The sequence below is a fragment of the Alosa pseudoharengus genome, unplaced genomic scaffold (genome assembly GCF_046254945.1).
Source record: "Alosa pseudoharengus isolate Yale_2024_CS ecotype anadromous, Long Island Sound unplaced genomic scaffold, YU_APseudo_1.1 YU_APseudo_1.1_scf_18, whole genome shotgun sequence".
Classification (NCBI taxonomy): domain Eukaryota; kingdom Metazoa; phylum Chordata; class Actinopteri; order Clupeiformes; family Clupeidae; genus Alosa; species Alosa pseudoharengus.
In genome coordinates, this window is record NW_027468650.1 from 22813928 (window position 1) to 22841651 (window position 27724).

Consider the following 27724-nt stretch of genomic DNA (forward strand, 5'->3'; position numbering starts at 1 on the left):
CACACACACACACACACACACACACACACAAATGTTGCAATACTGTGCTTTCAGGAACATGGTTTGAATAGATGCATAGTTAGGTATTGTCTGAAAGTAGATTATTCAGGCAACTTTTGGACACATCATCACTGACATAAAAAAATCTGAACAATGAAATCCTCCATATGAGCTTGGGTAAAGCAAAAAAAAGTATTAGATACTTGAAATGTAGAAATAACAAGTGTTACACTGCTACTTTCTGAAGGTATGATGTGATATATGAGATCTAAATGTTAATTGAGACCCTCGTAAAAAGTAACAAATTTGTGTCCTTTACACAAATGTGTTTATGTGCGAGGACAGATGTAATTTGCAGGTGCTTGAGAGGATGGGGAGGGGTTAAGGAGCGGTCAGAATATTTGCTAGAGTAGGTGGGTGCAGCAGCTAGAAAACAGCCTCATCCACTCCTCCTCCTTGGTGCACCTGACATGAAGTACAGCTTACTGTGTACTTTGTTCTTTGTTTTTCTGCATGTTTCTTTGTCTTTGTGCAAATGTCTTACTCAAGCGACCTCCTGCTGAAGTAGGAAAAATGTCGCGCTCTGACGAAGAGAATGAAAACATACAGGTTTTTTTTTTTTTTTTATCTCGCCGACTAGCCACCAATCCATCAAGCGCCAGCAATGGGCCTTTCAACCAAAGCTATTTATTTTCTCTATTCCTTCCATTCCTGTACACCACTGCAACAGTCCCACACAAAGTGGGGCAGGGAAAAAATAGGCTCCCTCAGCCGTGCAGACTGATTTCATATGCAAGGCTTAACTATTTTAGAAAATGCTTCCCTCAGATAAGGACCGGGGAGGGTCCAAGCAGTCCATTTAAGATGGATGGCCGCTGCTCAGATGCTAGACGAAAACAGATGACAAGGTAGGTCTGATTTTGAGGGAGGGAGGGAAAGAAAGAAAGAAAGAAAGAAAGAAAGAAAGAAAGAAAATATTACCAAATGAAACAGTGAGAATGACAGTGGGAATGAGAAGATAGAGAGAGAGGGAGGGGGGGAGGAGCAAGAGGGTAGCAGAGAGAAAAGCGCTACTTACCACCGCTGAGGAGTTCCATCACCAGCCAGAGCTCATCCTTCACCACAAACGAGGTGTAGTAGGAGACAATGTTGGGGTGGTGGCACTGGCTCATGGCCTGAATCTCTTTCTGTGGACAGATAGGAGAGAGACACACCCATCAACATCTCAAACCCCACATGGCCGACCACAGGAGACGCCAAGGAGTCTGGATGGACTATCTCCTGCTCCTACATCTGTTTATTTTTTCAGAACATTTTGCTGACTCTGCAATCAACATGCAAAAAAAAAAAAATGAAAAAAAACATATAGCCTGCATAATAAGTTAACTAATTGAATTTCCTTGCGCTGGAGAAAACAACACTGGGATAATGATCCCGTCCCATATGTCCTATAGCCAACGTCTAACCTAATTGTGACCCAATTTCCACCTATATCCTTCACTGATTGGAGATAAACCAGACCTCTGGTTGAGTAATCGCACAAAGCCATCAAAACACACTGTGCAGTCACCAAATGTATGGCCAGATGAGCAGAAATGGATTTGTTAACCAATCATAACATACAAATGCACGAGCCTGCCTTTCTCTCTCTAGGACAGTTCTCGCTCTAATGATAAGAACTGAGGTAGAAAATTGTCACCCTCGGAGGCAAACAGGACTGCTGCCTTTCATTAGGTCATATAGCGGAACTGATTAACTCAAGCAGTCCTCTCTGCATGTGCGGCCTGCTACTCCCTGCAGATCGGAATTAGCGACTAAATGAGTTTGCTCTCAGAGCCGCGGAAACAACAGCGTGCCACGGCCTTGGTCAGCCACCACCGAGATAACGCGCCAAAGATATTTGCACTCCACAGGTGGCTGCCGAGCACTTCTTCACCCTCTCCCTCTCTCTCTCTTCCCCCCGTGACAAGTGAGAAGTTGCTGTCTCCCAGTAGGAGGTAGGCAACGCCGAAAAAACAAACGAAAGCCAGAGCTTGCCGTGCCCCCCCCCCCCCCCACAGACACACACACACCCCCACACTTCAATTCCACCACAATTCCAGTTAAACTGAACAGGACTGCAGGATGGGAGGCGTCATGGTTTACCAAGAGGGAGGAAGGGGGAAAAAAAGATCTCTTAACATTGATTTTTCGCCATGACAACGATTAAAAAAAAAACAGCAGGCATGCTATGACATGCTATGACCCCCCCCACACACACACACACTCTTTAGCAGCTTCGTGGTGGTGTGTCAGACTCCAGCGGCTTGCAAGAACAGAGCAAAGCGCTGCTGCTGTCAATGCTGAGGTAATTTCACTGGAGCGGGCCAATCTATCACTCCAGCTCCCTCCACAAGCTCGTTTAACAGATGGAGTCCTCTAATGTCTTCAGCCCAGTGCCCCCCCCCCCCACACACTATATACACACACACACCAATTCACTATTAGATCCACCACCTCTGCCTATTTAGCTTCGTTTTGCAGATAAGTTGTATTTACAACTCATGTGATTCTGTTTAAGGTGAAGACAGCGCTTACATAACACTTCAAACAGCAGCATGAGAAAGCAGAGGTCCTATTCTGAGCCAGTCATCCTGGGATGGCTCCAAACATCTCCCCCAAAACGATCAATCTATCGACCGACCCGTAGAGTGAGTGAGTGAGTGAGTGAGTGAGTGAGTGAGTGAGTGAGTGAGTGAGTGAGTGAGGCTAATTTAATCCTGTCCTCCTATTATCGCGACATGCACACTTTGCATAGTGAGCATCGCGGTCTCTACTGACTCATCACTACTGAGCCAGCAGCAACGGACCGTGCCGTCATGGGATCAGTCAGTCAGTCAGTCAGTCAGACAGACAGACAGACAGACAGACAGAGCTGCCCGGGCCCTTAGCAAGAGTTAGGTCATGTGAACCAAATTCTAACTCTCCAGATGCATAAACAATGACAACAACAGCAGCAGCAACAACAAACAACAACACACACACTTTAGGCCCTGCTAATCAGACGGCGCCTACATAATCCAGGAAGGTCTGAAAAGAAAGCCATGTTAAGTAAGAAGTCAAAAGCCTCTAAATGAATGATAAAATGAAAAGTTTCACTATCCTAATTCCAGTGAATTAAAAAAACAAAGTGCCTCACTCTGAATCATCCGTCTATTGTGAATGAATACGGTTAACCCACTTTTCTTTCTCACCCCACCCAGTGATGAGCTCAAGTGTGGACTTGAGCTGATAGTTTCCAGGAAGCGATGACAATTTTGCCCCCACAACTACACCCCCCCCCCCCACTCCCTCCCCCACGTGGATTCCACACAATGTTATATTTTACGCTGGTGTGAGGAGGGAGCCGCTGGATGAAGATGGACTCCTTTGCGTTATGGGAACTGAGTCAATATCCCAGAATTGTATTCTTTTCCCACTAGGCCTCATCTCTAAGGGGTGTGTGTGTGTGTGTGTGTGTGTGTGTGTGTGTGTGTGTGTGTGTCTTCCTGTTCAGCTCTGTGACCACAATCCTCAATTCAGAAACACACACTTTTTGTCTATGAAACTGATATTTCCCTAAGTGCCTTTGTTGCTGTGCATGGAAAGACACGACACACACATATATTGTGCTTGCGGCGTCTTCTCTCTCTCACACAGTTGTCACTTTGCACAAAGGCGAGCAAACGGCCGGCTGGGCTGTTTCTGGGCAGCTGTGGCACTAATTTAAAACACGGTATCCCTGGCAATCGTCCATCCAACGGCCTGACCAATCCATCCAGAGGAGAGTCCTTGTATAAACTCCTAAGCTGATTGAGCAGGGGATTTTTGGGGGAGAAGAAGAAAAAAACTTTTATGTGAAACAAAAATGAGTGTTTAAATTCAGTACTAGATGCAACCCCCAAATACACACACACACACACACACACTCCTCTCACCACCACAAATGCTGGATTTAATTATCAAACAATTCAATCACTTCCCGTCTGCCGGCTCGCTTGTCTCCACACAGCCCCCCCACACCAGCCCCCCACCCCCCCCCAAGCCACCGCCCCTCAACCCCACGGTTTCTCCCTGCATTTGGAGGCGAAGGGAGGGAACAATAACAATGACACCAGCCCTGCGGCTACAGGGCTCTGGGCTGGCGGTTCAAACGGTCAACAGGATCCGCGGCGGCAGCGCTCCTGTCTCCTCTCGAACACAAAAACTGGGGAGTCGGCGGGTGGGAGCCAGCTAGCGCAACTACCGCTCGTGTTGGTAGTGGACAGCCACAGGCCAGGACATGACAGGACAGGGGAGGTTTAGGGGAGGTGTGTGTGTATGTGTGTGTGTGTGTGTGTGTGTGTGTGTGTGGGGGGGGGGGGGGGGGTCACGGACCATTTACCACGCCACTCTCCCATTACCAGGCTACAATATGCATGGCACTGAGGGCCTTTGTTCTGTCATTGTGTGCCTGTAGAAGTGCTCTCTTCTGACATCCTCCCTCGGCCACTATGGCAGTGTGTGTGTGTGTGTGTGTGTGTGTGTGTGTGTGTGTGTGTTTGGACTGAATGTCACTGGCTCTTTTTCAATGCGATACTTCCCTGTGATTACTCATCAAGGTCCCCTGACACACAAACACACAATAGAGGTTTTCAAGTGCTTACGTTGTTCTTTTTTAGCCTCTAGAGTTTTGCAACAATAAGCATGAAACAGGGCTCAAGATATTCTAGATATTGACATTACAAATGTAGTGACCTATTCATTCTTCTGTAGTGAAATTACCAGAGGAAGCGAATCTAGATGCAACGACCTGGTTGCTGCCAATTACAGGGCATTTCCCATTAGTCGTCTGTACCAAGTGCTCCCGGATAGCATACTTCACAGAGATAAAATCAAGAACCAACCCATTCTTAAAAGCCCGTACAAATAAACCACAAAGCCAGATCTACACTAGTCACTGGGAAAGCCCCCTGCAAAAGCAAAATGCAACAGGACATATCTAGCAATGGTAGTGAAAGTGACACTACATTCATCAAGCCTCCCCAGGAGTCAGATCTGCTTCAAAATGTAATGGGTACTTCCTCAGCCTAGGTTACACCGCACTGGTATTTTATACAGGCTACTCCCAACCAGACAGACAAAGAGGGGGAAAAAATCAACACACACCAAAAACATAACCGATAATGAGAAAAGTCAGACAGAGAAAAACAGCGAGTAACAGTGTCTGAGTATGACTACTGACTCAAGATGGACGGGCTTGGCCTTTGATTACGTAAAAAAAACTTCCCGGTGGGTAAATGCAAAAAAAGCCAATAAGTGACAGAAAACAGATGGTTTGCTTGTTGCACTGAAACTGAAAATCAAAAGGAAAACCAACAGTCATAAATCAGAATATGGTTACTATCCATGACTGTACTCACAAGTACACCATTGCTCATTAAATGGCAAACTCCAATGGAAAGAAGTGCGAAGAAATAATGAGCTTCAGTTCCACCACTATACTTGACCTTGACATCTCAGTCACCATGACCTGGGACTATGGGCCATGGTGTTTGTTTATGTTACACTGTACTGTTGCCAGTTACACCATGACATTTAGCACGCCACAACCTCTCACGCATGTAAATTTCATTTACAAACACATCCAACTCAAAGCAAAGGTCAGAGGCTATTATTGCACAGCCAGTTTGCCTGCTCGCTTTAATTCTATTCCTTCTAATCTCTGACGACAGGACACTGTTATGCAAAAAAATGTGGCGCATTTCAACTATGCCTATTTTCCCCGGCAGTGATTACCAAGGTGGATGTGGGTTACGGAAATGAAATCTGGCAAGCCAGTCGATTACACAGCCGCATACCAGGGAGCGCTTCCATCCTCTTGTGTGATAAAACACAGACCAGGCTCAGCCAGCAGGCGCAGCAGTGACAGCCTGTCAGGCACTGGGGAATTCCCTCATCTGTCTCGGCCAGACTGGCTCTATCACCGGCACCAGGCGCTCAACAAACAAGCACGATGCCACTCACTGCCAGGCTGCAACAACACTTACGGGCCTACGGGTCTTAGTTTGGGTACATATTCCTCGCCCCTAACTCACTGGAACACGTTTGTTGGCTGTAAGACCCATGCGTACGACAAAGCGTGGGTAAGCGTGCATAAAAAAAAGGGGGTGGGAGGCTGGTTATGGCTGCGGACTCCTGCCAAGACCACACCTCGCAGCAGAGTGATTAGGTACGGGACGGTTGAGATCAGTGGCTTCAACATGTGAAGTCAGGCGTGCGTCAGAATGCTATGGCTACACCGGATGCTTTTTTCCCCCAACGAAGATGTCTCTTTCACATCATATAGCAGATGTGTGCTGAGAGTCAGGGTTTTACTTTCCAGAAGAGGTTATGCATCAAGTTGCATGTCTTAAAGATCACATGATGGAGCGTAATGGTAGAATAATAGAGCTCAATAGAGTAGAACAGAATACTCTATTAAAGTAGCATTATTCACAGACAGCATAGACAACATAGACTAACTCTGAACTTCATCAAGAATAAGCCATGAATAAATTCAGTTGTTCCTACATTAAGTAAAGAAATAGGTCTATACATTAAATGTAAGAGCTTAAAGGGACACCAGGCAAGCCTGATGCTTTTTCTCTACGAAACTCCCCCTCGCTCGGTCTGAAGCTCTTTTCTTTGCATCTTCCGTCAAGGGTTTTCGCTGCTTCTTTGCCGGCTCTGCCATTATACACACGTTTGCAACCATCGCTAGCGTTTCGTTAGCCTCCCTCTGTGCTGTGGATGCAGGATGGAAACTGAAACTGCTTCGGTCGCCGGGTACGATACACTGAACTTGCAAGCGGGATATTCTTCCTACAGGCAGTAGGGGCGGGCGAGAGAGTCTTCATTCGCCCTGTAATGAGTCATTTAACCATATACCGACTTACGAAGATGAGTAATTAACACAAAAACGTTGCCTGGTGTCCCTTTAATAAGCATTATCGTAGATAAAATGAAATCCTGAACTACAATATCAACAACTATCAAATGCTGTAGCGTCAACAAATGTGAACACCACCATCTATTGCAATTCATAGTTAATTGACATCAACAACTGCATGCAACAATTTCTAATTAAGGGGAGTGGTGATGTTAACTGCCACGGGATAACTGTACTGCGTGCTTTTCCCTTAAAATAGAGGCGTCCGGCCGGAGCAGGCAGACACGCTTGGGCTCTCATTGTGCCCGCTCAGTGGGCAGCTGGGCCTGCGGGGGATGATCTCATGCTGAAAGACAGGCATCCGCGGCAGCTGCCGACGCCCGGCCCACCTCTCATCTAACCACACACACACACACACACACACACGAACACACACACGAACACACACACACACACACACACACACACACACACACACACACACACCCCTCCCCCCTCCTGTCTGCCCATCCCTCAGCCCCTCGCCTCTTGGCTCACGGGTGGACGGAGGAGAGAAAACAAAGGCACGAGCTCTCGTTTCATTAGCCTGGCACTTGATCAGATCAAAGGCACGTCTCATCGTGAGGGATGCCACGAAAGAGAGGAAGAGAGAGAGAGAGAGAGAGAGAGAGAGAGTGGAAGAGGGCGGCAGTTTCACTGAGTCAGTCACGCAGACCCCCCCCCCCCCCCTAAATGGCACCTGTGGATAGATCAGAGCAAAGGCCTCCGGCGTAGCGCAGAGAGGAGGAGACTGAGTGACTAACTCATGGCAGGGTGATGAATGAGGATTTTAATCTTTATTATCATATGTGGGTAGGAAATGAATGGCAGGCAGATAAGTGAAAGAATTCACTGTGTCTTATAGAGACGGCCTTACACACATGCACCATGTATTCAGATCAGTCTCCTGATAACCCCGCTCAGACCTGACTGTCTAGTTCATTCACTTTGTCGGTTATTACTGTTGGCACAACTCCAACCAACAATTAAATACCTTAACACACTGACTTGCTTCCTGAGCAACACATAAAAAGAATGTTTATGAAACCTATAGGCTACGCCCAGTGATTAAATAATGTGCAATATTTATGATTGGTTGTAAATGTTTACCGCCCATCTACAACAACAAAGCTTGGTCCATGTAGGCACGATCTTCAGCTCAGCTCCCCATGTGATAAGGAGAGGCGAGGAACGCACGTCGCCTCCCGTCACAATACAGTCATGCCAGCCTCATGCTGGCACACACAGTGGGGCCTCTATGAAAGCCCCATTACATCAGTGAATGCCCGAGCCATACTGTGCACAAGGACGGCGAGATCACACACTCCCTCTCTTCTGCCGAGGGTCATCACACGACAGATGCACTCCGCACGATACTCCAGGTCCCTTCACATCAAATAACGGGCGGCGTAAATCTAGGAACTGCTTCCTTCAGAGAGCTGAAAGAGCATTGAAATGATCTAATCCTTTCTAGGAAAGGAGTGGGGGAGGTTGAGGTTAGCCACAGCAGTGGTCCAGAAAGTATAGCCTACCCCTAATCTAAATTATGTGGGGGTACAGACTACAGAGGGAATCTGGGATTCATTGAATGCTTCCTTGAGATGTAAGTGGGAGCCCAACAGGAGCGGTGGGTGGTGGGGGTGGTGGAAAGGGGTTCCAAAGTCAAGAGAGGAAACCTGACCTCTCTGTTTTTTCCACTCTTTCCAAGAATCTTAGCCCCCCAACATTCACCCAATTTATCTTAAGAGGGCTTTGATTTAGTCAAGAAGGGGGAGAGAGAGTACCAGAGAGAGACGAGCCAGAGAGACATACGAGAGAGAGAGAGAGAGAGAGAGAGAGAGAGAGAGAAGGGAGATAAAGACTCTATTCACTGGCCAGTGAAAAACACGCGGCCACTTGGTGTCCATAACTAAGCCAGCAGTGCTGCTGACTGCTGCTGCGGCTGGTGGTGGTGGCGCTAATATTAGCATGGAGGGTCCTTCTCCTTCTCCTCTGTGAACAACGAAGCCCACAGCGGGAGACGCCAACCTCTGGGTCCCCCAGCTGCCCCAGTCCGTGCTGCGCACCACTAAATCACAAATACGAGCTAATGGCCACTCGCTTCCCAGAGGCCCCACAGCGCAGCACGAAGCAGCCCACTCCTCCACTTCTGACGCCCAACCCGTCCTGCCCAAACCAAATCCCCCCCCCCACCCGATTCCTTCAAATCCACCGGTCACAAGGGATCAAAGAAGCAGCTGACATTAAAGCAAGCCACTGCTGACACCACAAGGCTACACTTTCAAAGGGCGGGTGACCTTTCAAAGTTTTCCTTTATAGGTTTACACAGCACAAATTAACTTAATGAACAAGATGGAATGCTTCTAGGATGTCATTTATCACTTTATATGCAGTCATATCCATCCATATGGGAGAATTCCTTAGGAAGTAAAGAGGGAAGTTTTACTGGCAACCACAAATGTTCACTTGGGCTGACTTGCTCAAATTAGGCATAAAAAAAAATAATAAAAAAAATAAAGAAATAAAGAAATAAAGAAATAAAGAAATAAAAAAGGGGGCAGCCGTGGCCTACTGGTTAGCGCTTCGGACTTGTAACCGGAGGGTTGCCGGTTCGAACCACAACCAGTAGGAACGGCTGAAGTGCCCTTGAGCAAGGCACCTAACCCCTCACTGCTCCCCGAGCGCCGCTGTTGTTGCAGTCAGCTCACTGCGCCGGGATTAGTGTGTGCTTCACCTCACTGTGTGTTCACTGTGTGCTGAGTGTGTTTCACTAATTCACGGATTGGGATAAATGCAGAGACCAAATTTCCCTCACGGGATCAAAAGAGTATATATACTTATACTTATACTAAAGGTAACTAAGCATCTTATAAACACAACTCTACCCTAATTGTTTATGCAGTTTGTTATTTAAGAAAACACTATTGTATTTATCAAGGAGACTACACAGGAAACTATGACATAGGCTGGACTACGGTAAGTGATTAACAACGGCATGCACCAAAGAACTCTTCAAGGGATTTAGTGAGAGTTTCCTGGCACGACCTCCTTGCTTGACATAAGAACCACTCCAGTGTTGAAGTGCTCCAACTGATTGGGCCAAAGCAAGACAAGAGATACACAAAAAGACTGTCCTCAAGGCAACCTCCGTCCATTTAATCCTGAAAATTTTTTGCGTCACATTTCAGCAGGATGAGTCATCCAAAAAGAGAGAAATCTATTAAATTCCTATGGAATGCTTGTGTTATGTGAGTTATTGTAAGGATATAACAACGGCCTAATAACATGTGATTCTTTACTGAATTCCTTTACAGTTCACCCAACAATGTTCCACACAAGAAAAACTATACAGAGTTTCTAATAGCAAGCTGACAGCCACAATACACAACAACACTTTAAATGCACCAGAATAGTTTCTGGGCATGCTGTTACAAGAGGTGTGAGTCAATTTCATAGAAATGATTCTGTACCAGGAGTTCATCCATGCTGGTCTGACATTTTTCCAGGTTGATGCGTTTGATGGCCACCTTCTCCTTCCTGGGCACACAGTAGGCGGCTTGGACCACGGCGGTGGCTCCGCTCCCTGAAACAGAAAAAAGAAAGGGCGGGGGGGGGGGGGAGGAGAGAGAACAGGATTAGATGAGTGGTGGGTGCCTCACTGCAGCACTGCCAGCAGCACAATGCCCTTTGACAGCTACAAACGTGAGCTAATGGGCAAAGCCCCCCCGCCGCTCGCAGTATTCTGTGCCGCTGCTGTCTGATCCGTCCTCGCTGCGGCATCCATCTGCCTGACCGGACCTGCCGGTGGTGGTGGTGGTGGTGGTGGTGGTGGTGGTGGTGGTCGTGGTGGTGGTGGTGGTCGATGGCTTGAGGGGTTATTGGAGGAGGTTTTGTGCTTGGCAGGGGTGGGCATCAGCGTTGGCTGCACACTTTCCGAGGGACTCAGACGGGCCCAGCACCCCCAGCTGTTCGTTTTTCTTTCAGGCGCTGTTTTATGCCAAAGCTTCATCACTTATTTATCAGGCCACGGGGAAATAAGCTGATGGGGGGGGGGGGGTGAACCTAATGCACCCGCTTCCTCTGCTCTCTCTAGCCCTCCTTTCCTTCCTCGTTTTCTCTGCTCATCTCTCTCACTACCTACTACCCTCTCTGCCACTCTCTCTCTCCATCTCCATCCCTCTCTCCCTTTCTCTTTGTGGTTCTCTCTTTCTTTCTACCTTGATTCCTCTCTTTATATATCCATAATATCTCTCTCTCTCCATATCAATTCCTGTCTTTCTATTTGTCTCTCTTTAAACCACTCCATTGCTCTTTTGAGCCAACACGAGAGGGTAATTACATCCTGGCACACATTCTATCACAGCGGCCGAGCACTCGCCTCCAGGTGCGCCTAGAACTCCCTGGTAGATTTCTCCTGACTAATGTCAGTGGCCAGTAGGGCTGCAGCTAACGATTATTTTCGTCCACACTTTCGTCCATATTTTAGTCCACACACTAAAGATATTCAGAGGAGTAAATTAAAGGAAAATTCCGGTATTTAGCACTTTGAGTCCCTTTTCTGGTTTGTTTTGACAAGAGCATGCCTGTAGGCAGCCACTCTGACTAGTCAAAGGCGATTCAAAATGAGTCAGAAAAGTCGAGACAGGACCAATCGTCCAAATTTCGGTGTCCACCACTCTAGTTCATCCAAAACAAACCAGAAAAGGGACTCAAAGTGCTAAATACCGGAATTGTCCTTTAAGTATTGAAAGAGGTGAACTCAAGAGAACTTTAAGGTAGCTTCCTTCCTAAGGTAGCTTAGGGGTGTAACGGTTCATGTATTCGTATTGAACCGAAATGGTACGGGCGTCACGGTTCAGTGCATGAATTTACACGGAGAATACACGGTATAAAAATACATAAAACTCGTGTGCGGATTAATTAATGTCATGCGCAATTACGGTTAAGTAGCGAGAGTTACGGGAATTCTTTAGTGACACCTAACGCTAATCTTTAGCCTCGCTTTCGCTCTGAAGCTCTGATTGGCGCCTATGTTTTTTTTGTCAGGTCGTTGGTCGAGACCGTCAGTCATTAGCAGCACTAAGGTTAGACCCACAAGAGTTAGAGGATCCGTTGGTCTCTTTAAGATCGCAAGTTTCAGAACTTCAGTTACAGTAACGTTAGTACAGGCGAAAGAGTGGTGGATAAGATGAAACTGTGTGTCGGCGTTGATCAGTAGTTGTTGGGTATGTGAGTGGAAAAAATGCTACACATATTCGAAGCCATCATCCAGATGATGTAGGCTACCAATCACTGAAACGAGGGGAAAAAACTTCCCCTGCGCTTCAGCAGCCTTTGGATACACATACAAATAGGGCCAAAACCTATGGCTTAAATTAAATGATTTCGTAATGACAGAAAGCTGTGTAAATCGTAGTGATGGGGACGAGACCGCCTATACCGAGTCCGAGTCAAGACCGAGTCTTTGAAGGGTCGAGACCGAGTCGAGACGAGTCTGTTGGTTTTCAAATACAGTCGAGTCCGAGTCAAGACCGAGTCTTTGAGGAAGCAAGTCCGAGTCGAGACCGAGTCAAGACCATAAAAAAATGTCAGTTTTCATATTCATAATTTAATATCACCCCAGTTAATCAACCATTAGGCCTACAGACTAAGCGAGATTGGGAATTGTTTAGAGGAGCAGTCGTAACGTCTTAATATGGACTATGCTGACCTACAGACACTCACCGGCAGCAGAGCCATAGAGATAAATAAATGGCTCTGATGGCAGTATCTTTGCATTGCACCATGGGATGTCATTTTCAAATAATGCCGGTCAACATTGCATTTAATTATTATTGTCATTATGTGTACATGAACATAAAAAATGCGTTGGTCTCGAGGACTCGGTCTGAAATTACGAGTCCTTCTCCTCCCACTGTGGTCCGAGACCGAGTCAAGGCTGAGTCTTTGAAGGAACGAGTCCGAGACGAGACCGAGACCGGACTCGAGTACTACATCACTAGTAAATCGTGTGTTAATTACCTTTATGTTGGGGTAACTTGTAACTTCTCACATGAGGAGCTGGTAGTGTTAAGTGCATAGACAGCAAAATAAAGTGACAACGGTAACCAGGCTAATAAACAAACCATGCTACGGTGAGTTAACGTCAAAGGGCAAAGTCACGTGACTTCTAGTTGTAGTCTGTTTATGAAATGAAAGGAGCAATTTAGTTTTTTTTAAAAAGGCAAAATATTGTGATATTTTCACAGTTAGCAGGCTAGATTATTACTTTACACACAATAAAAAAAAATATTGAGGCAAATTGTAGACCCTTCCATATACAACTAAACACAGATGTTGAAGGTCTTGCTTCAGTGGATTTTTAAAAATATTTTTTCTATGTAATTTGCACTTTCAGAAATAAGAGATGCTGTAGGCCTATTTTCAGTTTTATAGCTGATTGTCTTATTTTGTTTACAAGTTACAGATGGAGTCTGGGTACTTATTGTACTGTTTAGCCTACATCTTACACACTTCAGGCTGTTGCAGATAGCTCAGGGAAGAGACTGTATGACACTAGGTGGTACAGCCCGAGACAAAAAAAAAAATGCTTGTTGTTTTGCTTTTCCCTCCATTGTACCGAACTCGTACCGAACCGTGATGTCCGAACCGAGGTATGAACCGAACCGTGACTTCTGTGTACCGTTACACCCCTAGTAGATGACATAAACCAATTAACAATTACCAAAATAGTTGGCAATTAATTTGACAGTCAACAATTAATCAATTAATTATTGCAGCCCTAATGCCCAGTGAGCCCACACAGCACCAGACAGTGTTAAGGTCACTGGGCAACTGACACTAAACTCCCCATTTAGACTTGTGACAGAGAATTCCTCTGAAAGGTCTCAGCATGCTGGTGCCCCGGATGCCTCTGGTGCAGCCAGACAGATGCTAATCCCAGGTAGCTAGTAGGCTAGCTTCACTGTGTCTGTAATGTTTTTATTCTGTTGCTCTTTTTTACATAGTCTATTACTAATATTGGTATTTATTATTGTTGTAGTTATTATTATTAGTATTATTATTATTAGTAGTAGTAGTAGTAGTAGTAGTATTTAGGCTTATGACTGCTTAAAACGGTTACTTTTAATGTTAATGTAATGTTTACTAAAAAGCATCTGCTAAGAACTATAAATATAAACAGTAAGTAAGGTGCAGGGTCTTCTTTGGTCAACTAAAGCGAGAGCTCATCCTTAAAGACTGATTTGCCTAACTGTTTTGTTGGTGCAATCCAGATCAGACATAATTTATTCAACATCAACATCATATATTCAAGCCGACAGAGAATAAAACAAGGAAACATGTAACTTCCCTTTGCAGCACAAGGGAGTCCACATATCGTAACACAGTCAGAGCTTGTGACCGCCTTGGGCTAATGCCTAGTTTGTACCTGGTCATTATTACTCATAAGAACCTTCAATACACCATGATCATCTTCTTTGGTGAGATCAAAAAAGGTGAATGTAGCAACGCTGTGGCTCTGGAAGGCGATCATCACTAATTAACAAATGTGCTGATCTGCCTTTTCTCTTCACATCTCTTAGTTTCTTTTTAGTCCCCTTATACACACACAGAGAGACGTAAATTCAACTCAGCTTGGTGCAGGCCTATGCTCTGCATGTGACATTTTTACGAGCACATTCCATTATGGATGGGGGTTTCATCTCCTACAGTATATAGGAATTCTGTTCTCGAGGTTTGATCAGCTTTCATCACTCACCCAGGCCCACTGTATGCCAAGATATTAACAAAGTCTTCATTGTTTGCCATTTTAATTGACCCAGCAGGGGTACTATGGATTAAAAAAGGAAGGAAAAAGCAGGCAGTAGTTCTGATTTTAATTAAAAACTGAAATAGTTTTTGAGACATGACATGCCTTGGCCTGCCCAAAAATCACATGAGGACCTCAAATGGGCTTAGGCTAAATGTTTTTGTTTTTATTGCACAACTAAACCCCACGACATACCCTGAACCCTGTGACTAAACAAACATAACATGTAGGATTTATGGACTGAAATAAAGTATATTTCCTTAACATCTACTGAGACCTTTATACAACTCAGGTTATGTAGCCTGAACCAAATGCAAAACCACACTATCAATCAAGGACAGTCACAGTAAATCAAGCAATAAAGTTATAAAGTGTACTCCACAATTGACACATCAGTTGAGGCTGACGGAAGTGGTCACATATGACAGACATAAAGACTAGATAGACAGTTAGTGTGCTACGGGTGGTAACAATCGCGTTGGCCTGCCAGCATCCACACAGAGGTCAAGTGTAAATTCCCACACATAAACAAACAATCGGTCGTCATGGAAGAGTCGACTCGACACCCATCACTGGGGAGAGAAGGTCACGTCCCAACTGGATGAGCCTACTGTAAGTGATGCTCCAAACCAACTGTCTGGGTCAAGGGCGTGCAGGTCACAAAATAGACAAATAGAAAAATCGGAATGACGCAGTCCCAGCTGTTATTGTTATTTCTCAAAATATCAGTTCTCTCTCAAGTTAACCTACTTTTTGGCCTCCACATTTTCTACAAATCCATGTTCTAATAAAATGAAAAAATAGCAGCAGATTCATTTAGAAGAAATGTCCTGATTTGATCTGGCCCGCAAGCAAATGAAACTAACCTCTTACAGAGAAACCCTTTAATGAACCCTCCCGCAGCCTAACCGGTTGAGGCTCCATTGCGCTGGTCTTCCGACATTCTCTGAACTAAAAATCAAAGGCGTCATAACTGGAGGAAGCGCTGCGGTAGTTAAGCGGCTTTTGAATATATTCAAACAGGCACCTAATCAACTCAGCTCCCCGATAACGCACGTTCTGAATATCAAACAGGCCTCTGCAGAGCACTCTTGTTCTTAATTGTGTTTTAGCATTGCACAGCACTGACACAATCACAGGTTGGATATGATTCAATGTGTTTACTGATATTTTCTTCACTAAGAAAATGGACCTTTGACTTCTTGTTGTTTGGAGTGTATCTCTGCCATCACAGAGTGTTGAGTGCATCTCCTCCTGGGTGTGAAACTATATGCCTGTCATATTGCCAACTGAAAATTGAAGCAGTGTGAATGCACTGAAAATATTTATTTTGTTTTGAGAGCACACTATAGAAGTCATGGAACAAAACGCTCACCATAAGCCTGGCAAGCAACGTTGCAGGCTTGCCTTGCTAAAAGAAACAGAAAAGTAGAAAACTGTTGTGTGCTGTCGACTGGGACTGCATTTGCTGCTATTGAGTGCAGATTTCAATGAAGAGTGTCCAAATCAAATAATTCAATATTTGGTTACCAGGTCACCACATTAAATGAAATTAAGCAAAGAAGAACCAGCTGACATAACTTGGTTACAACCCAACTGAGAGGCTTACATTAGCAGATCAACGCATGCCACAATCAGTACAAAGCTATGCCACTAAAAAAGGGGAGTAGAGGAGCCGAATACAACGCTACAAGATAAACTACTGAGGCTCTATCCTTCACTGGAACAGCTAGCCTAATTCAGAAGCTGACAGTCAAGTGGTCACCTTTTTTGATATTATTACAACATAATAAAGGAATGATAGTGTCATGTTTTATCCTATGCCCTGTATTCCTAAACCTAAAGCACCTTCCACATGCATTGGCACCCATGATAATCAAAAGTTACAAACATCATACTAAAACATCAAAAGTCACAAGTTACATTTTGTTTGCAAGATTTTCTAGGGGTTCTAATATAATATGGCATGAATGTTTTGTTAAAAAATATTTTTTTATGTATTATTTTCTTTACACAAGACATTTGCTTCCCTTCAATGTTGGATTTTTCCTCATTAATCTCGTTGTAAAACAAATGCCAAAAGATCTTTTTCAACACCTCTTTTAACTTTTTCCAGGGGTGTCAATAAATATGCGCTGTAGCTGCAGATTTGAGATTACAAATGGTTTGAAATCAAATGCTGCCACAAGTGCCTAAACCTTAGAGAGGCTACTCTAAACGAACTGATGAATATTCTTATCTGACAACTAGACATGGCATCCATGGTTTATGGTAAATTTGGGAGACCAAAAGTGCAAAGTCACTCAATGAGCAAAGTGTCACATGCATGAACTAAAGCTATCGTGGCATATGGGAGCATTGAGCGGACCCACTGTTGTTTGGATCTTGCTCATAAAATTAGCTTTAGTTAGACTTTACAGCTTAGACTTCGCACATACCGTACTGTATGTTTTCAACTTTTGAAATTTAAGAGGGTCGCTCTTCACTTAAATGCACTGCACTTAATACATACACAACACAATATTGCCTTTCACTTTTGGTCACATGGTGGCACTGAACTTAACACAGGTGTGGACAGGGAGAAGACCTGACATGAAGAAGTGATGTTCTGCAACTTGGGTGCCACAGGAAGGGACCAGCATATGTCAGCTGTCCTTCAAGGTTGCATAAGGTCGCATGCACTGGAATAGCCTGTGTCAGTGACAAAAGGAAGTGAATTTGTGCATGTCTTGTAAGCGGCGTATCCGTGCAAATATGTCCACTGTCAAAATGTCAGGCTCCATATGTTCAAATGGCTCCATTCCCCTATTGGCTGCGGTCACCAGTCTGAATGTTTACTGTCAGGAAGAGGCAAATCCTTCCATTTGTCTTGTTCCTCTTTGAAGCACCCTCATTAGACAGGAGATGGAAGTCTCTGGGGGGGACAGCGAAGAGGAGGCCCTAGGCTATATTAGGTTACCACCCAGAAGCTGTCTCAAAGGCAGGAGCCCCTGAGTCACATTTAGTTCAGCTTGATATCATATTCCTGTGCAGGAAACTGGCACAGAGGACCACACACAGACACATACACACACACACACACACACACAATGGATTACAAAAACCTGATCTAATCTGAGGTAATGCTGCTAAACAATTAAAATGCTTCAGCGTGAGCATCTCGTGTTCAGCTGAAAGCAGATACTATTATTTGCCTTCTTCTGTCTAAAAAAAGTGAATTTGACACAGTAAACTTGAAAGTATATTCTTGATCTATACATCATCCCTTAACTAATGTAGATGATAGTCTTGCCCTCTTCTGTACTATGATGTCTACAAGCTAGGAGGAGAGCTGCATGTGATCTGGATTATTTAAGCTGCCATGGGCATTTCAAACTGAACTGATCTGGGCACCTCAGTTGTGGAATTTGCCTCCCCTGTGTAGTCTGACCTGAGAAGACCCCTCTGACACTCAACTGCAGGAGAGGGACTGTCCAGCTCCCCTTCAGGTCATAACACAACAACTGTGCGGTAGTTACACCAAATCAAGGAGGTAATGCAGACAATCGCTGCACTGAAGCTAGAGTCAGGATATTAAGCGTATGCCTATGGCCTCAAGCACAGACCTAGTTTTCAACAAACACATAAATTCTGTAGCAACTTTGAACGTTGGTTACAGAAGCAGAGAGGGAGGGGAAAAAAACCTGAATGATATTAATTAAGGCTCCCAATATAACTCCTCTGGGTTCAGACCAAAACATCAGGCTCTTTAGCAGGATAAGAAGTCAATGCTCTCCTTCATCAGAGTCTGTTCTCTCTGTTTGCATATCCTGCCCTCCTGGGGCCAAACCCCTTGGCTGACGTCAGCGGACCTTTATTACATTTCCTCGGCATACCCCACACACATTCCGCACATTATTCCAAGGTACAATGAGAAATGTCGCACTTGGCTCACAATCACCACCAGTTGCCACCTAACAGAGAGAGAGAGAGAGAGAAATAGAGAGAGAGAGAGAGAGAGAGAGACAAAGAACAGATAGACAGAGGCAGAGGAAGAGTCGTTTCAGAACAGTCCCGAAATCCTGACAGAACCCAGAGGTTAACGACAGTGAATGAACACAAAAGGTGCTGGGAAAAGCTGTGTTAAGAGAGAGGCAGACAGATGTGAGTCCACTCCAAGAGCTACGGCACTCTGCCTTTGCCTCTCTAATCATCGCCTGATCGGAGTCACAACCCTGCAACGGGACACCCTTGGAGTTTAGATGAGGCAATGACTAAAACATGGTTGCCAGGGGATACACAATAACACAGGACAGTCGTTTGGTTTCCAGTCCGGCCCAGGAAGGTGGCCGAGGGGCGGACGGAGCGAGGCTTTGGCTATATCCGATGAGATCCAATACTCGTCGAGGTGGAAAGAGCGGGCGGGAACCATGTAATAACAAGACCTTGTTCCCCCTGGGAAGAAACCAAAACAATAGCTCTGCTGAGCTGAGCATGCTCAAGAGAGAGGCCTCATTGCTTCTGAGCAGAACTTTTCCAGCCTTGACTTAAAAAGAAAAATGTAAAGGAAAGGAAACTTGCAAAGTGTGTTTGGGAATGTCTTGCAATGTAATTGCTTAATCCAGGGAAGGCAACATCAAACTCTCTCGATCATTAATCGATGACAACATCTGGGAATGGATGCAATTAACCTCTGGAGACAGGACTAAAGTCTTAAACGACTTCAACAGGTCATGCTGAGATGAAACAGCAGAAGCAAAAGGGAGCGAATTCCCACTGAGTGGAATCGACGTGTCTGCCAAAACGCTAAAAGCAATTTAATGAATTTGCAGACATCACATACAATTAAATATTTAGGTCAAGTATCCAGCTGGATGTACAAAAAAATACCTTTCTCTAACTCTTATCTTATCTCTTATTCCTCAGGTTAAAAAAAATGTTGTTTAAGTTCATAATAGCAACACCGGGGAAGAAAAGATGTTAGATCTGAGAGATGTTAGAAATATTGTCCAACGCACTTGGAGGAAACACATGTCAATATTTAACACAAGAGGCTTAGCTGTGTCAAAGTTCAAAGTTCTCAGTGGCTTCATCCGATGGACATGGTGTCATGGGCAAGGTAAGCCAGGGAGACCTCTCTAAGATATCCACCATCAGTTCAGAGGAAATGTCAAGCCAGTAACCTGAGCGATTGCTGCTTCAGACGAGTCACCTGATTGTCATCCAATCCGCACAGCAAATGGGGAACGGAAGAGAACAGCTCTTATCAGGGTTTAACAGCCAATTTCCCACAACCACACAAGATTGCAAACAAGAAGAAATGAAAACAGTTGTTCATGAACACACACAAAAATATAAACTATAGATTCCATTGCAGCAGAGTTAAAACGGGAGACTGATAATGTGTCTTTCAAAATGTGCTGAGCTGTCAGCTAGTTCTGCTTCTGGCAAAGGCTGGTCGCTCCTGCTTTGGGTTGGGGGTTGGCAGGTTGTACATAAGAAAATGGCCATCATAAGGGTGTGGGGGAGATCAGCTTGCTGCTGATTTTATTTTTTGACATTTAAAGTCTGAAATTAAAGACTATCCAGTTCCCTATTGCTACCATTTGAACTTCAAATGTAGCCTACATCATTCAAAAAAAAAAAAATTTAAAAAAAATATGGTGAACGGATGTGATTAAGAGGTAAGGCTAATCAGCAGAGGTAATGCTTAGAATAACAATGGTGTCAACAACAAGGCTGATAAAAGGGTGATCATAAAAAGTTGAATATGTTGAAATGGTGCCGTCACTACAGGGCCTCGAAAGCATCAAAGAAAAAAAAATGTAACACCTGGCTGGCTGCTACACACCTGGAATTGGAAGAACTTTAATTATTAATGAATATCCTGTGACCAGACAGTGAAAAGACCCAATACCCATGGCCACTTTGGGCATGGACTACTTCAAGGCCTGTGAATAATAAATCTTTTGGTTTCTCCTTTCATCAAAGGCTTGAATGTGGTCCAAACTACTTAATGCTGATATCAAGTCTCAGATAAGTTTACGTGAGGCAAAGCTGTTAGTATTATTCCGTGGGGTTATTTGAGAGTGACAGAATTGCAGAATACACAGGCTTCGGTGCGGAACTATAAATCAACGGTTTTAATGATTTTAGGTAGGTGGGTTACTGAGCCAAACTAATTAACTTCACCATGAGTGGGATAAGCTGCAACCTTGAGATTCCTCAAGCCTCAAACATCCTGGCCTCTGACTTATCAACAACCACACTCTCTGCTGGCTTGCTTGGCCTTCTTGCGCACTGACACGTCACACATGGTTGCTGCACAAAAAGACCTTTTATCAAAGTTTACACACTACAAAGCAGCATGTTATCTGGTGCGATCTCGGTGGACCAAGCTTTCTTGGAAAAGTCAGGGTTATGTGTAACACACTGAGGTAAAATGAAGGTCTTGAAGTAACACAGACTTCCTAAATATCATTCCTTGAAATTCTCCTGTTCCCTGGAGACATGCCCTTGCTGTCCAGGTGAAACCTGAGAATTCTAGAGACTTTTCATAAACCTCAACAGATTTAGTCAAAATTGGGTACTTCAGCTTCAAAACACAAGTCCAGCTTGATTTTCACCACAATCAATACTGTGTTCATAAATTGGAATGTAAAAAAAGTTTCCTTTTTTCAGTGATGAAAGAACACACTGATTATTCTGAGATTTCACCTTCTAATTCTGAGACCACATGCTGTAAGCTATGGTTGCTCTCTGCTTTTAAAAAGCTACACTACACACTACAGATTTTAGAAAAATGTAGGCCTCAAAATAAAACTGCCTGGCTGAGAGGCTACAGCATACATATTGCATAGCACATGCTGCGAGTGCACGTACGCGCTGTTCAGCAGGTGAGAAGTTTATGGGCCACAGCAGTAAGCCTACTGGGCGGCCATCAGACAGGTTATACAGGTTCTCATTGTCAGTTCACTAGTCCCGCATCCAGCCTCCACTCAACACGCTACATGTTGCTCTCAATGCTTTTTCAAACTCAACTTGAAAAAACAACTTTTCCTTGTCATGGATTTTCATTATATTTATCCATTTCATTTAGCACCTTTCATAAATCAGCCTCTATAAACTAATTTGAGTTTGAGCAAGGAATCTAAGCTGAATGGACCTTTGAGGTACACACTAGTTTAGGGCAATATGTATATCTGTATATATTAGTGATGGGCAAATGAAGCTTTGGTGAACCACTGAACCACAGCAGTGTGAACCTAGCGACACTAGTTGAAAAGCAAAAAGATGGCTGCCACACATACATTTTTCAACATAAAAGTCCTTAGCAAACCAATATTTTTGGTTACATATACTGGTTTGGGTAAGGACTTTTATGTTGAAAAATCTACATGTGGCAGCCATATTGGATTTTTTCATTAGTTTTGCTAGCTTCACACTGCTGTGGTTTAGTGGTTCACCAAAGCTTCATTTGCCCATCACTAGTATATATACTCTTTTGATCCTGTGAGGGAAATTTGTTCTCTGCATTTATCCCAATCCGTGAATTAGTGAAACACACAGCACACAGTGAACACACAGTGAGGTGAAGCACACACTAACCACTGCAACCAGTGCTTAACCAGTTCCCCACCCACATTTTTCCTACTGGTCGGGGATCGAACCAGCATACCAGCCCGATGCCCTAACCAGTAGGCCACGGCTGCCCCAATATGCTGTGTCTTAGCATACCTTCTGTCTAACATTCTGTCAACAGCATATACTCACCCTGCAACATTTTCACATTATCTTTACTTTGCAAGCATCTCTCAACCTGTGTAAGATCCCTTCTGACTTTCCCTGTTGACTTAGTGACACGACCAGTGTGATTCCACAATCTGCTGACATGCCTACGGAGAGCCAAACCTTTACCAGAAACTTCCGACAGGGCTATCTGCAGATGCAGTATCTGGCAATCTATCCATCCAATCCCGCCCACGCACAGATGACCAGATTGTCCTGCAATAGAGGTGCAGCCAGGCCAGGGTGGTATTGAGTAGCTTTCTCCCATGCTCTTTAGGTTGAACAGCAGCAGTAATCCCAGGCTAAGACCTCCCACGTAACTGGATCAACGTGAGCACAGCCCAAAACAATACGGCAGGCAGGAGAATGAACCGGCCCATGAAGAATTAGCTCAGATTGGCCAGATTTCAATGGGAGGACAGTGTTTGGGAAACACTGCACACTGCTGTACTGCACCCGCTACCATACAGGCCTGATGTGGGGCTTTGACCTCCAAACAAAACTACACTTTCCTATTGTGCCATGATGGTTTATTTAGCGGGGAGTAGGGTGGCTGGAGCAGGATCTTACACTACAGCAGTACTTTAAAACCTGACAAGAATGCAAGAATCTAACAAAAATACTAAGGATTAAAAAAGTAATCAGAACAATCCATGAAAAATAAAGGGTTGAACCTGTACAAATTAGAATGACCTATCTGATACGTCATAAAGCCTTGAGTATCTATTGATTTATTTATTTTTTACAGTAGTGTTAGACATAACTTTGGTGCACACACATGTAGGCAGTTTAATGGCTAAGAAACATCTGACTCAGCAGGTATTTTACTTTTACGCATATGATTACTCATTTTGTCTTCAACACCTCCATGAAACTATCAAAGATAAGTCAAATTTGTGTAGCTGTAGGATGCATAGAGTAACTTCTAAGTGTTTTTTTTTTTACAGAATCATTTCAGTCATATGATTAACATGTGAGATAAATCCAGAAAATATATTAGAGGTCACTTACAGAAAAGCACTGCAAGCTGTTGATATAGATTTTCAAACAGGCAGACAATTTAGTATGGACATATCACCCTGACAAACCAGAAAGCAACTTATAGCCTAGCACTGCCACATTCATTATGTGTGCCAATACATCAAGCATGTTATATTTTAGAACTGGGTTTTTATTATTATTTTAGCATTTTTATTTCTTCCCTGTATCATCACTAACATGCCTGCTAATTGCGCAGCAATGGCCACTACTTTAGTAGGCTGTCTGGAATTTGAGCTAGGAGTTTTTCTATGATACACAAACCAAAAGAAAACAATGAGACAACCATTTAGCACTTTGTAAAATGAGAATCCTTTTTGTAAATGAAATGTTATATAATGGTAAACTTAAGTCTAATAAGGTGCAGGCTGTTGTCTGTGTCACCTAACTGCTTTTTAAGTGTTCCAAACAACTCATGCAGAACAAAAGTTGTTGTGAGTGTGATTATATTCATCCCATTTTGTAAAGTATAATTAGGAATTAAACATAATATGATGCAATGTGGTCTACTAATTCAAATTAGACAACCATGTCTAATTTCTAATAACTCCGGATATGATTCAGCGTAGAAATAATACATGTTCCATCAACGCCCTTTTTTCACAAGTGCAGCTGCAAGTGATTCTGTGGACTTCACTTGGTCATGCTTATTTTGACCAAACCCAAATATTAATCTAATTTTAAAAACTGCAATATTAAATCAAAACATTTATGATCTAGTGTGTACCTGCTCCATGGTAACTGAGAGAAATAAAGCTAACCCACACATAACCAGATGCTTTTTTTTATCCAAAGTTTACAGTTATGGGCACATACATTTAACATGTATTTCAGGAATCAAACTTATGATCTTACGCTAGCATCAGCTGGGCTACAGAAACCTTTTGTGTTGACATTTGTGGTGCAGACCATGAAGAAATGTTAAATGACACACTGGAATGCCACCTGGATTTAATCACCCTTAATCAAGATGATCTACATAATTTGTAAATGCTGCTGGGCTGCGGAATGACATTGCATAACAAGCTTATACTGCTGAGCAACACTGAGTGAGAATCACCAAGGCCAACAAGTGACTGCATGAAAGTTGCTACCATTAACATCAGAAGTGACACTATGCAAGTGCAAGCCCTTAAATGGATCAGCCTGGAAAAATGTTATGTACATAACGTTGTAATCCTCCTGGCACAGCATAGTGCCACTGTACTTTAGGGCAAAAGTAACAAATAGATCATTATCTTTACCATGCACATAAAATAAATTCAAACGTGCTAAATAGGACAGACAGACACTGTGGTTCTATAAATCAAAATAAATGTATTTCTATTTCAACAGCACGCTGCTACAAGTAATGGTGCTGACATTTTGCTCCAGACTGGGTGCCTGATGTCTAGTTCATCGTAACTTAATTGGATGTTCATATGCATCGGTATATCTACAAAGATGCCTTCGTTAAGACAGAGTTCGAGGAATTATAGCAGCATGAGCACACACATCCAAATATTTCGCACGAATGGATTATTAAATCGCATCAATGGATTTATAAAGGAAACGGGCAATCCACATGGTATACCAGTTCTTTATCTGCAGCAACTCTGGGCGGTTCCAAGATAACCAAGGAAGCACACTTTACCTATGCGCTTGAGGAGCCTAGCTAGCTAGCAACAATGTTATTAATACCTGACACGCATGGATCTGAACTTATTGTACTTAACTAGCATCATATAAACTAGATAAAGACAGAACGGCATAAACAAGAAACAGTTGATATCAACAGCCTGGACGTCAAATGCGTCAGGGAGCTAACGTTACGAGCATTTCACGTAGTGTGGGCGTGACATATGCTCTCTATAACGTACTGTAACTACTGCAATATGCGCATTTCTCTTATCGTTTTCTGTCACTACCTTGTTATCAAAACTTTCGCCCACACAATACCACTCTTCTCTGCTTTTTGATACGCGAATAAACGGTTAACTAACCACCGAGGCCTGGCCGTACCGCTGGTAAATTATAAGAGATTGCAGTACCACCCACCCACTTCGACTATTTGCTTGCACACACAGCGGAGTTAACTAGCAAATGTGCTATGTGGCTGTCTTGACATCTCAAGTAACCCAGAATCACTCCATCGTACCAGCAGACCACTTTACCTTCATCTCGACTATGTCTGAATGCATGGAAAACGAGCCCGAGTTTTGTTCGTCAACTGTAGGCTACTTAATAACAGTGTTGTAATAGGCAAGTGTTTTACTGTTTTACAGTCACAGAACTAGTTAGGAAGCTAAGCTAAAAATAATTAGCCATCATTGTCGAGTTAAAAATCATTATTCTAATCTTTCTCTCTCAGAATGCAACGGGGGACAACCGTGACACCATAACAAGGAAACTGTCACAAATGGTCTCGCACGATAACAGTCTTTGGACAATTTCTCTTACGCACGTGCGAAAGGTATTACCAGCGTTCAAATGTATAGCCAAAAAGCATTGGGTTAGCAAGCTACTGTATACATACTCACCAATCACCTCCTGTAGCTCGTAATCATCCTTGTTGATGGACCAAGGTTGGGAGCTCAGGTCCTCTGACATGGCTTAAAATTAGCTGAGGCCGTGCTGTCGCGCAGACACTGTTGGACCCAAAGACTATGGCTTCTGTGGTTTTCTGGAAATAAAATGGAAATGTAATTCCAGGCCGTTCAGCAACGGTAGTTGCCTCAGTTGCGATCCAGTGCAGCCTCTACCATCATTCCCAAAGTTTGCCACTTGCGCCACAGCCCCCGCCTACCACATTCTTGCCGTGAGATGAGGTGGAGTCAGAATGTCTCCATTTTTTGTGTGGAGACAGATGGTGGTAGGTCACATTGCCCTTACTTTGAAAAGGGGTGTTTAAACTTGTGAAATGGGAATAGAAGGTTCACAAAAACTGCTGCCAATAATGTAAAACTGAACTGGTCAAAAAGAAAACAGCAAAGTATACTCTGTTGTAGACTAGCTGAAATAATATCAGAACAAATATTTAAACTATGGGTTTGTTCTGTTCTGTGCTTTATGACTAAATGGTAACACTATCGAATCTTACTTCTACAAAAAAAACCCCTCATACTTCCGATAGACAAGTTGCCTTAAACTAGCAGTTCCACATGCATGTCACAACCAACATGGCGGAGTCTGGAGTCCAATAAATGTAACTATCTTATTTTGATCCGTGTGCAGGATGTGTTATAATTGGTCTAGAAGAAATGCTTTTCTTCATATATGGTGGTGTTCGCTGTCAATCAAATTTAAAACGGGAACCAACCATAGTGGCCCTTTCTAGCCTAGCCAGGGATGGTTTGCTCGGAACTTCCGCCTTTACGGCGCGACACCAGACACGGCTCCTGATTGGTTGTTTCGCCTGCGCTGTCAAATGGCACATTCGCGTTTACGCAAATCACGTAGCCTAGGTCTAGGCATGTAGGGAGAAAACGTGTCCATGTTTTTTTTTACATATTATTTAATAAGAATACAGGGGAATTGGGAAATATTATTTTTACCCCATCATACGTTTCATTTCGAACCAATTATGTAAAACGTAGCTATGCAGTCGTAGGTTTGTCTTTCAGTACTTTTTGTAGGCCTACGAGTCAACTTCAGCCAAGCAGGGTCCTCAGGGACACAGGTTTTGTCTGCCATCTAGTGGTCTTATTTACATTGAAAATAAAATAATTCGATGCATACTAGGAGAAATACAACAGTCCTTTACAACCAATCAGTTCATACTTGACAAGGCTTTCTAAGAAACAAAAACGTTGAGCTATGATAGCACATAAAAATAGACAAAACTTGATATTGTACATGGGTCATCCTAAGGGGAAACATACATTCATAACACCAATGGTTTCCATTATAAATAATAAGCCAATTGATTATTGACAGTAATGATTGACAATGCATTCTGCTGCAAATTCCTGACAAATTTTAGCCTGGCGATCCAGACCCACATTAAAATGTAGGGTCTGGGCACTCACCGTTGGCAGTGCTCAGTCCGAGGGGCGGGATAATCAGTTGTCTTTCAAATTCCCTCTGCACGCAATAGGACGCAATAGGATATTTGTTTTCAAGTAGCAGGCAATTCAAGCCAAACCGTTGCAACTCTGCCATCA

The 27724-nt window shown here is 43.7% G+C and overlaps 1 protein-coding gene across 2 annotated transcripts in view; it reads right to left on the bottom strand.

The window, feature by feature from the left end:
* oxsr1b (oxidative stress responsive kinase 1b) overlaps positions 1-26347 on the bottom strand; it is a 66418-nt gene extending 40071 nt beyond the window's left edge. The window contains exons 1-3 of one of the 2 annotated variants that reach the window (XM_076290590.1): positions 26102-26347; positions 10438-10550; positions 1079-1187 (exon numbers count right to left, since the gene is read on the bottom strand). In XM_076290590.1, coding sequence (XP_076146705.1) covers positions 1079-1187; positions 10438-10550; positions 26102-26171 — 292 coding nt within the window. In that variant the 5' untranslated portion in view covers positions 26172-26347. Of the gene's footprint in view, positions 1-1078; positions 1188-10437; positions 10551-22673; positions 22947-26101 lie in introns of those variants that run through there. The other variant, XM_076290589.1, reaches the window with a different exon arrangement.
* Between the last annotated feature and the right edge of the window lie 1377 nt (positions 26348-27724).